We start from the raw sequence: 11,179 nt of genomic DNA, 5'->3' as shown, positions 1-11,179 counted from the left end.
GTCGAACCAGGTCAAGGGAGCACCGCTAACAGGCGTCAGGCGCGCGCCGTCTGCCCCATGCCACGTGGCCTGACGGTTGGGCCCGACCCGTCACGTTTTCTGCCAAAACGCGGTCAATCGACCAGTTAGTGCTTTGTGCAACAAAATTACTCAAAAACGGTGGTTTCTGCAAACTTTTATGAAAACGGTGGTTTTTCGCACCAAGCGACGCAATTGTGGTGGTTTTTTGCAAATTACTCAGGAAAACAAGATGAAGTAAATCTGCGACAACACAATTCGCAATAGATAATTCCACGAGCCGATGGCCTAGCCTAGTTAATCGCTAGCTCTTGCAAGGACCTGGAGAGGAGATGGAGGTATGCTCGCCATCACGTTTTAGTTTCACGTCCGGTGCCAGGCCCACCATGATCGACGTCTGATCGAGCGGCTTCAGGAACGACGGATCCTCCCCTCTGGCGGCAGCCTCCTCCACCTCTCGAGACCTCTTGGCCCAGCGTACGAGCGCCCTCGCCTGCTCCTCCCGACCCCAAGTACCGAGAGTTTCTCCTTCCTCGACGCCGGCGGCAACAACCTTCTCCAGAAGCACGAGGCTTGGTAGGCTTGGTAGGTTCGTGAACCTGGCCGGCAAGGATCTGGGTGGAGAGGAAAGAGGGAGAGGGAGCGAGCAAGGTCTTGGATTGGTAGACGGAAAGGGAGAATGTGGAGGTGGAGCTGGCTTGTTTTTAAAGTTCTTGGGTGATTAGAATCATTTCCCAATGTTTTTATAGTATTATAGTTCACACACAATTTTCTTACACATCCACATGGAATACAACTCAAAAGGAAACTCTTGCAAAAGTGCTATAGACCATCGTAGTAGTACCTACTGTCCATAAATGTAGTACACATTAGTGTAGAAATAGAATACAAATTTGTATAAAAACACAAAATTTGCAGTGCATACACTAGTGCAAAATGCAGTAGCAGTGCATACACTAGTGCAAAATGCAGTAGAAGACGAATGTGGCTGAGACGAATACAATTGGGGCCCGGTTTTGAAGATCTCATAAGAACTAATGCAATAGTGAAAATGGATTCTGATCTAGACACTTTTTTTTCCTGGAATCTTTTTGATTTTGAGGAATCTAATTATTATTTTTCTGAGGAATCGATCTAGACACTGTTCAAGAGCACCTTTCAAGTTTCAGTATCGTTTTTTAAAAGGCTGACATCAATAATATGTTCTAGAAGTTTCAAGAACCATGAGAACAACTGCTGGTCTTAGATGATTTGTACACTTCCCAATTGCTAGGAACGTAGAATACCCTCTCTACCACAGTGAGGAGTTTGGTGATTACAGAGCACTGACGTCTAATACATACAGGCAAACCATGCTGGGGCTAGGCTAACCCTGGCACCACCCCTCCACTACACAACAACAGGAGTGGCAGTGTGCCGTACCGCTGTGAGACGGATGTCAATTGCTATTGTCTACCCTGAAAATCAATTTGGTACTCCGCTAGTCGGTGTTCTTCATGCATGTTAGTTTTCACTACTGTCAGCTTGGTTGCTCATGGATCGTCGTCAGCACAGCATCTTGAGAATCCTTTGTTCTCTGAATCTCGCTCCACGTTATGTACATTATGCATGAGCGTGAGAACTGGTGTATTTTTCTGCTAATAACCTGCAGAGAGTACCAACAGAATTCAGCAGTCAATACTTTCATGACGAATTCTGCGCATAGTTGAGCTAAAGCTAACATTTCCAAATCTTAACTTCTGAACTTGGCAGTTCAAATAGCAGTCAGAAGTACTGAACTACTCAAAATTGACGGAAACCCTTAGAACTAAACCTGAGATTAACGCAATCTAACAGTCATGGCTGGAGAAATCTTAGGATAGCTAAATGAGACATTATTTCCTAGCTGCGGTACACTTTTTGTATGCACTATAACTTATAAGCAGTACTAAGCCGGGGTAACTCAAGGTTCAGTTCGTTTTGCTGGTTTAAGAGATGAAAATAGAAGGAAGTACTAAAATATAAAGAGATGGTGTAAAATACACATCATACTTAAAATCATGAGAAAAATAAAGACAAAAATGATAAAGGGCAATTGAGTGAGACGAGCGTGAGAAAAGACTTATCAATTCAAACTTGGTGTACCTTGTGCTTCAAACTTCCGAGCAAGGGTTCTTGTGAGTGGATTTCTCTCGCTACAAGTTACCACAACTCAACCAGCTCCCGAAGGCTTTACACTTGTTTGTGGCATGCTCCCTCGTCGAATTAGAGCAGTTTCTACTGAAAATACAAGCAAGCTACCGTCCTTGGTTCCTGCTATGAAGCACTCCTCACGGGTCATAGCTAGAGAAGTAATTGCCTTCCCAGCTCCAGGATACTTCCAAACAATATCAAGAGAATGCATAGAACGCAGAACTATTTGCCCATGCTCACCAGCACAAGCCATGAACTCTCCACAACAACTAAGTTCCATGCAATTGAGACGTCCAATGGATGTTGCCGAAGCAATATGTTTTCCATTGATAGAATGCATGTGCAAGGATAGGTCAATTTCAGAATACAGTACCACCCTTCCATGCCTTGTTGCCACCAACTTTGATAAACCAAAGCCAGATGGATGCCGAATGGATCTGACATATCTCCCTTCACGCAGTGTATGGAAAATACAAGTTCCATCTTTCGATCCACTGACAACAATGTCCAGTTCTGTGCTAACAAATAAACATGTTATGATGTCATCATGACCGCACAAGATATGAACAGGCCTTTCCATTATAATATGATCATTTTCTGAAATTTCAAAATTTGCAGTCCTCATTTTTTTCTCACTTGGTCTGCCTCGAAACGCATGCCAGATCATAACAGTTGTGTCATAACTTCCAGTTGCAACCACATTTCCATCGGATGAAACTGCATAACAAAAGTTTCTAACAATGAAAAGGGGAAACAAGAACAATGACAACTAGGACGAGAAATTTCATAAGAAGCAATATGGAACGACAAGAACCATTTACATTTTAAAAATCCAGTCAACGTACAAAAGACATAAAACAAACAATCGAATGGTCACACAAGGACCCAGAAAATGTCTAATAAAATGAGATAACCAGATCATTAATTTAAAATTTGCTGCTCCGTTTTACTATCCAAATTACCATGCATGAAACAAGGATATGAAGTGGTCAACAGACTTTATTCCTCACCACAAACTACTTCACATCCATTGTGGAAATGCAATCGAGAGAGACGGAGAACATGGCTTATTTCGAGGGGCTCAAGAGCAAGATTTGTTAGCACACGAGGCATATTTTTTTAGGATTGCGAGTTCTTGCATGCAGAGCCTCCAGACCTGCAACGGTTGCAGTAGGGTTTTGGTCTTCTTCTTTCTTATTCCCTCCGTCTCATAATATAAGATGTTATTACAACAATGTTTATATTATGGATGGAGGGAGTAGCTTTTAGGCTTCTTCTTTGGCTGTTTACTATAGTTATTTTGGTTCTTTCTGGTTTTGCCGGTTAACCCTTGTAACCTTTTGTGACATGTTTGTGTTCTCCTTCTAATATAAAACGGCCCATATTTGGGTGTGCATGAGCAAATGATTGCAAATTCTGTTACAATTCCAGCTAGGGAACTACAGAAGTAGGCTAGTGCCCTGGGGGTAAGGAAGTCGAGTTGTTTAATCTCCACACTCCTAGGACCGGCTTGGGTACCCATATCTTGGTCAAAGCGAGAGCTACGGACTCCAAAATAATCTGGAAACTTGAAAATAAAATGGATAACATAAACCCGTTAAAATGTCTGTACCTGCAACACAGCCAACAACATCCTTATGCTGCCTGATGCTCTGCACAATTCTTCCATCACTGAGAGAAATTATCTGGAAACTGTTTTCCCAATTTCCACATAAAATCAAATACTTGTCACTGTTAATTTGCATAGTTGCTAAGAGCTGTCTTCCAAATTTGACGTTCTCAGCCAGGAAAGTGCCAATTTTACGAGGGGAGATAACATCTGAACCAACCCCAAAGAAATTTTCCTACAAAAATAAATAGATGTTACCAACAAAAGTATATACTAACATGTCAATATTTATATCATTTTATGGTGTTGTAGTCAGGAAAAACCTGTGGTCCAGAAAAGGTGAAATTTCCACCTAACTGCGTCCGTGTTGTCAACCACAGCTTCACTGATAATATGAGTCCCTCATTCATCAGTATAATTGTGTTATCCAACAAGCCAATAAATAGTACAGCCGACATATGGCTGATTGTGCTAGAAACACTTGAAGTTAATGTTATTGACTGTGGTGCAAAATACAGTGGATGGGCAATTGGGATAGGAGGCCCTCTTCTTGGATGTTTCACACGAAAAATCTGGATAGGTGTCTGTCCAAAATTCGCAATCTGATCCTCAATAGCATATTTCTGTATCATGTCATCCATGTTTTCCAGATCAACTGCGCCTTCATATGTCACATAGTAAAATATGTTTGCTGCCTATAAAAGGTAAAAATATATAGATCAAATAATATTCCATTGCTAGAGTTTCAAAGACGCTGGCAAAAATAACCTAATTGCACCTCAACGGCAGGCTGTCCCCGCTGCTTGTACCCAAATATGAGATCAATCCAGTGATGGAGATTAGAGCTCACATATTCACTTTCAAGTGCTTCTCTGTTGATGTGAATGAATTCTTCTGGAGAACCCTAAATGTTTGTATGAAGTAAATTATATCAGGAAAAGTACCAAATTACTAAAATAGGATGCGGTTGAACACCAAAGAAATTGAAGATGCGCGTGCAAACCAGTAGACTCTCACTTATAACAAGCATGCTAAATAGAGAGCTACATGAACATCAGAACATGAACTGACATAATTATTCAACAAATTGCTCTTTGCAACATTACAAGTTTATGGAGTTGATCTTGTTAGTAGTGATGATCAAATCAAAAGGATATTTTCTAGGGAAGACTAGTCTAGCAGCTTCCACATAAGAAAATCCATCTTCTATTTAGAAAGCTGGCTCAACTCTCAAATCTCATAACTGAGATGGTACTGTACACAGCATGTGAATATTACAAAAGACCAAACTAATTGTCATTAGAATAAAAATAAAGCTATCCTAGTGGACAAGTAATTCATCAAGATAACAAATATGAAAATCATATAGATAACTGACAAAAAGAAGTATGCATTACCTTCGCCCATGGAGGGAGAGCAACATCACCTAAAGGTTCACCATCCTGCTTAATACCAAGATGATATGAATTTGAATTTTCAAGAAACTCAGGCATATAGAAGAATTCAGGAATAAGCTCTTTGACATCACTTGAATTTGATAAGCTGTTTCTGTAAGCGCTGTCAATGCTCTGGAAAAGACGATCTGCATGGTCAAACTTGCCACCCTGTACAAGGAAGTGTCAGACAGGCACAAATGCTGAACAATTATCACATATTAAAGCTACTGCTTTATGAATTATGGTGAAAATGTGGCATGACAAGTGCTCTATTAAGTATCAACAGAAGATGAATGACATTGTGATAAGAGAACACAATGCTCAGTTTTGAAAAATATATGGTGAAAAATATTCTATGACAAGCACATTAACAACCTGAAGGCTACGATGCAGGGTTGTAAAAGGTTCAAGCCTGAGAAGGTAATGAAGAACGATTCCCATGCTAGAGTAGTGAGATCCATAATAAAAACTGCAGCAAAAAGATTCACAGTTCTTAGTACAATTGATGTGAACTCAAACAACAACAAAAGGGAAACCAAAGGAACTATTTTTTAAGAGTCAAGATCTAACCTCGGTATATCAGGATCGCAGAAATTAAGATATCTATCTTCAAAATCCTGACAATAGCACATTGTTTATGAGGTTCTCATAAGGGATGCTAACCTAGTACATGAAAATAAGTACTCAACAGTTACCAGACCTTAAATCGTTTCTCGTCCAAAGCACCAACCGGCTTTGAGAGATCCCTAAAAGTAGATGACTTGTTGAAATCTAGATTTTCTGAGGCATAATCAGCCAGAACCCATGGAAATATAGGGTACTGAGTTAAATCATTGTAAGATCGTCCAGCAAGGGTATTAAGAATCATTAGATACTCAAAATTACTGATTTCCCTCCTTTTCCATCTTTCCTTGGCATTCTCAGCTATTTCAAGTGCAACTCGCCTGTCAACAAATGAAATGACACTATTTTTGTCTTTAATACTTCCTTTAGGAAACAAGGCATCATTCCTGAGGGAAACTAAGAGAGACCCGGCCCTTTTAACATCCTTTTGGGAGGAGAAGTTTAAAAATATAGGTGCATTTGAATCATCAAAGAATATCTCCATTGCAGTATACTGTAGTAGGTAGCGTATCCAGTGAACTCCTTTTATCTGAAACAAACAAGGAAGAAAGAAGATGAAAAGAGTGAGCAAGAAAAATAGAGTGACAGAGAGAGGGGTGGACATACCTTGGCTATATTCCACCTCCTGTGATGTTTGATTTTATTAGATTGGTTTTGCATCAAACCGCCATTGATTCTAATCAAACTGTCTCGACAACCATAAAGTCTCTCCGCACAGCCCAGCTCGTTCTTCCTATCAGAATCTTTCTTATCTTTGAATTTGCTGAAAACAGATGATCCTCCAGTCCCTTCAACCAAAAAATCAAAAGAAAAATGTAGAACAGTTCGTGTGATATTTAACTGCCCTGCCAGTTTTCTCTTTGGGGTTACAAGAACACAATGAACTGAACATAGCACCTGGAAAATAGAAAGCAAACAGCAATCAACATCTGTCCGGTACCTTCAGGTAAATTTTATGCTAATTTTTTTTACCTTGGTATAATCACTATCTCCATTAGTAGATGATGTGTCTTTCTTATTCTGAACAGTAGTGCGATGATCTGAGGAATCTGCAGCATTATTCTGGTTTTGGTTCTCTGAAGGACTGTGGGAAGATTCACTTGTATCATTAGTGTCCTCAAATAGTCCATAACCACTATCATCTGTGATTCCTCGCACGCCTTTCAGAAGGAATCGCTTCATTTTCTCAGGAACTTTGGTGCTAAAAGAAGGTTGGTCAAAAAATGGCTCTGTAATTTCATTCCTAGAGGATGAAGGTTGGCAAAGACGTTCATCAAACATGTAATTCCGCTTGAGCTTGAACCTCCGCCGCCATTTATCTTCTGTTTTGTCAAGTTTCCAGTGAGTCAGAGCATCATTCGGAAAAGGGTTTGCAGACCATGGTCCCCTCTCATCAATCAAAGCACGGAAAATATGTATCCACTTATCCTGATGCAAGAGGCAAATAATTACTATATAACTATGTCCTCCAGAACACAAAAATAATTACTACTCCTGCGGTCCCAAAATAAGTGTCGCTGACTTGTACTATAATTATTTGGAGGACATATAGTCATATACTCCCTTTGGGACCGAGGGAGTATATGACTATATGTCCTCCAAATAATTACATATTACCATAATTACTATATGACTATTTTTGAAGTATATATGAATTGCCCAACCTTCTCCATCAGGTCGGACTTTTAGTTCTACTGGTTGGTGCATGGAACATAAGATGGTATCAAAGTCAAGAGGCCTTGGGTTCAAGTCTCGGCTTCACAATTTAAACAAAAAATTGCTTGCCCTCTTTCTGTTCACGTTTAGACCTAATTGAGCCATACGTGAGAGAGGGTTTGGATTGACCAACCTTCTCTATCAGTTTGGAATTTATTTTTTTTAAACATATCAGTTTGGACAGTTGGCTCTACTGGTTTGTGCATGAAACTTAACAACTGCTCCCTCCGCTCAGAAATAAGTGACGTGGTTTTAGTTCAAATTTGAACTAAAACCACGTCACTTATTTCCGAACAGAGGTAGTATATGTCTTCCAAAACTCAAAAAGGCATTGGAAATTTGGCAGTATTTCACTTACTGCAACAATTTGCTGATCCTCATCAAAAGCAAGTTGAAAAGCTGCTTTTCTACTGTCATCTGAGGAAAGTGCAGAACTGATGGAGAGATGTATCTGATCATCAACGATCTGCACTAGTTGTGTCTCTTTAGTAAAACGCTCGTTAAGTTTAGAGTTTAGTTTTTGTAGATTCCTCAAGCGATCAGCCTGAACAGCATGCATATGCTTAACCTCATAAGCAGCCTGAAAAACAAATATGACTTTGTCACCACTTAGAAACAAATATGTGTTCTAACATCGTTCGTACATCCAAAAAAAGAATAAACATATAAAGAACGGTTCATCCCCCTTCCCAGCCCACCACACTAATAAAATGAAAAGGAAAAGACAAACAGCCATACAGCACGCGGTCAACACCATTAGTTGAAGTTGTGCCGCTTGAAACATGTCCTACTCAATGAACTGCTACAAATTTCTAAGACGGCAACAAAAGGTTCTGAACAAATATAAACATAAGGACCAAGGAACAAACCGTGGCAAGAACACGATCCTTCTGTATAAAACTAAGAATGAACCCAGCCTCTTTATTGCTGTTGACTTCAATAGAATCATCTCTGCCCAAGATATTAGTAACAAGCATGGCCTTGCCATATATGATAGTTTCGAGAATCAAGTGTGATAAAACATGGAAGCGTGCACCATCATCAAGTTGCCCATACTGAGATCGCACAACGAGTAAAGACCTGTACCAAGAAAGGAGTTAGAATAATATTTTACACAAGCTTATAACAAAGCTCAATGTTTTCAGCATACCATATTAGAAAATGCAGCTTGTTTTTGCTTTGGTCATCGTCTGCAATGAGCAAGGGAAGCAATGACATGAACTGCAGAACACACTTGGATGCATTTTCCAATCCAGCTTTGCAGAGGTACAGAATAACAAGGTGAAAGAAAATTCTCGGGAATATCTCTCCCCTCAATATCGTTGCTCTGTCAGCAAATATATTCATTTTTGCAATACCACTGGATACAACAACAGCCGCCATTTCTGCACCAGGGACATTCAGAGACTCGACCAATCCACGTGCCCTTTGCCCTAGGGACGGGGCTACAACATTTTGGGGACTCTTCGGGATCAATTTGCTTGGTCCTTTCCCATTCAAATTACATATAATACTCCATACCTTGTCAAAGAAGCTCCACCAATCATCACTTACTTCATCCCCAGCAGCAAATTGGCACGAGCTCCAAGGAAACCTGATAATTGATATCTTCGTTAGAATATCGATGTGCAGCTCCTCAAGTTTAGAAATTTAAGAAATCCGAAACAAATCAAAATCTATGGAAAGGCATTGTTCAGCTTGGGAATAATAGCAGTTTAACATATCAGCTTCAGGTTGTGTATGACTCGAATATAAATATTAAATTGTTTAACTACCGGTCTGAGCTCATTCATGTAAATGCATCTTTATTTTTCCTTGGAGATAACACCAAAGCTTGGCCTCTCGATGCATAGATAGAAAAAACAATGGGTCTGTATACAAGCCTAAGACCAGGAAACCCTAGACACACCCAAAAGAATAAATGCTGTTGGCAAGCAGCACAAGCTGTCGCCTCCGATTTGTCTTGTCCAAACAAGCTGATGAAAGAAGGGGAGCCTTGGCGCAGCGGTAAAGCTGTTGCCTTGTGACCATGAGGTCACGGGTTCGAGTCCTGGAAACAGCCTCTTGCAGAAATGTAGGGAAAGGCTGCATACTATAGACCCAAAGTGGTCAGACCCTTCCCCGGACCCTTTGCAAGCGGGAGCTACGTGCACCGGGCTGCCCTTTAAACTGGCTGATGAAACCAAGATGCTTGCTGTTGAAGAGGCACTCATTACAGGATAAGAGAATATCTTACAAGGCCACCAAAGAAAACATTGATATAAAAGGTAATCCAGTGTTAATTCTGAAGGCGGGAGGAAACCCTAACATGACACAGAAAGCCCTGTGTATCGATCCTGAAACAATGCCATGGTGATCTTGATGATCTGACTGCCTGACATAAGATGCATGGCTTGTTTAGGTCAGGCAATGGTACCTCAGCAAAATGGGTTTGATGCTCGGTCCTTTGCTCCCTCCCCTTTGCTGCCTTAGCACCTATCTCAGCACCTGGGTTCGATCACCTAGTGTATGCCATCAGAGCCCTTCGGAGGACGGCCATTCTTGTGATCCGTCTGCGGTGTGCCTTGCTTTACCGCAAGTAGTGTGGAGGCCTGAAGCAGTGCAGCCACAACAGGGTACGACTGAGGCATCTGTGCAAGGAGTGGATGCACTGGGAAAGGAGTGGAGATATGTCGCCTAGGGCGGGGACAGTAGAAACACAACGGGGCTGGCAACCAGTGGTCAAATGGTGGTAACCCCTGACCATAACCTGGGCTCCTGGCACAATACTGCAATATGCACCTCGGAATGAAAAGGGGTAAAATGGACAGGTAAAGCAAATGCATGTACAACAATACAAGGAGTGAGAATGCAGGTATAAGCAGTACTCCACATCTAGCTACACAAGACTCGCATATTTAGCAATAGTAAGAGCATCTCCAGCCGCGCCCCCAACAAGCCACCCCCCAGGCGACTTTTCGGCCGCCGGCGCAGAAAAATCGGCCCAGTCACGCCCCCAAGGGCCCATTTTTCGCCGGCTCGGGCCGAAATTGGCGCCGGCAGACCCAACCCGAACCCGGCTCGCTGGGGGGCGCTCGGGGGCGCCGGGCGAATCGTTTTTGGCGCGAAAGAGCCGCGGGCCCGCCGCGTCAGCGACTCGTCTCTCTTCTCGCCGCTTCGTCGTCCTCATCGCCTCGTTTCCCGCGGCGAATCAATGCCAAAGCTGCTGCGCCGGTCAGCCTCCTCCATTGATGCCTCACGGGAGGCGCAGTGAAGACCGGACGACGCGCGTCCCCTCGCCCGCCACGCGTACACGCCGCGGCCACGCGTACGCGCGGCGCCTCCGCCTATATAAGCCGACCCCAGCGCGCCGGTGACACGCACAGAGTCTCCACCGCCGACGCGCCATTTCTCCCCTTTCCTCCCTCTCCTCTCGCCGTCTCCAGCTCAAAGCATGGCCGAGCGCTTTCCAGGCGACGGCGCGGCGACGAACGGCTTCGGCCGCCGCCACCTTCACGAGGACGAAGCTCGGCTCCTCTTCGAGGCCGAGTACCCAGTCCCGCCGGACATGCGGGTACCGGGGGCGTGGAGAATCAGCGCCGGCGGGGTCCCGGTGCCACCACCG

At 42.7% G+C, this 11,179-nt stretch overlaps 1 protein-coding gene across 1 annotated transcript in view; it reads right to left on the bottom strand.

Annotated features, from left to right (window-relative positions):
• Nucleotides 1-1,219: 1,219 nt before the first annotated feature.
• LOC123168958 (BEACH domain-containing protein B) overlaps nucleotides 1,220-11,179 on the bottom strand; it is a 31,522-nt gene continuing 21,562 nt past the window's right edge. Inside the window, exons 27-40 of the mRNA XM_044586817.1 lie at nucleotides 8,726-9,169; nucleotides 8,445-8,655; nucleotides 7,934-8,155; nucleotides 6,832-7,287; nucleotides 6,466-6,756; nucleotides 5,936-6,388; nucleotides 5,806-5,852; nucleotides 5,611-5,704; nucleotides 5,197-5,403; nucleotides 4,578-4,703; nucleotides 4,123-4,494; nucleotides 3,803-4,034; nucleotides 2,143-2,907; nucleotides 1,220-1,663 (exon numbers count right to left, since the gene is read on the bottom strand). Of these exons, the coding sequence (XP_044442752.1) occupies nucleotides 2,210-2,907; nucleotides 3,803-4,034; nucleotides 4,123-4,494; nucleotides 4,578-4,703; nucleotides 5,197-5,403; nucleotides 5,611-5,704; nucleotides 5,806-5,852; nucleotides 5,936-6,388; nucleotides 6,466-6,756; nucleotides 6,832-7,287; nucleotides 7,934-8,155; nucleotides 8,445-8,655; nucleotides 8,726-9,169 (3,853 nt within the window). The 3' untranslated portion in view covers nucleotides 1,220-1,663; nucleotides 2,143-2,209. The remainder of the gene's footprint in view (nucleotides 1,664-2,142; nucleotides 2,908-3,802; nucleotides 4,035-4,122; nucleotides 4,495-4,577; nucleotides 4,704-5,196; nucleotides 5,404-5,610; nucleotides 5,705-5,805; nucleotides 5,853-5,935; nucleotides 6,389-6,465; nucleotides 6,757-6,831; nucleotides 7,288-7,933; nucleotides 8,156-8,444; nucleotides 8,656-8,725; nucleotides 9,170-11,179) is intronic.

Source organism: Triticum aestivum, chromosome 7D, assembly GCF_018294505.1.
Source record: "Triticum aestivum cultivar Chinese Spring chromosome 7D, IWGSC CS RefSeq v2.1, whole genome shotgun sequence".
NCBI lineage: Eukaryota > Viridiplantae > Streptophyta > Magnoliopsida > Poales > Poaceae > Triticum > Triticum aestivum.
Note: the sequence above shows the minus strand (reverse complement) of the source record. Positions and strands in the feature narration are given on the sequence as shown.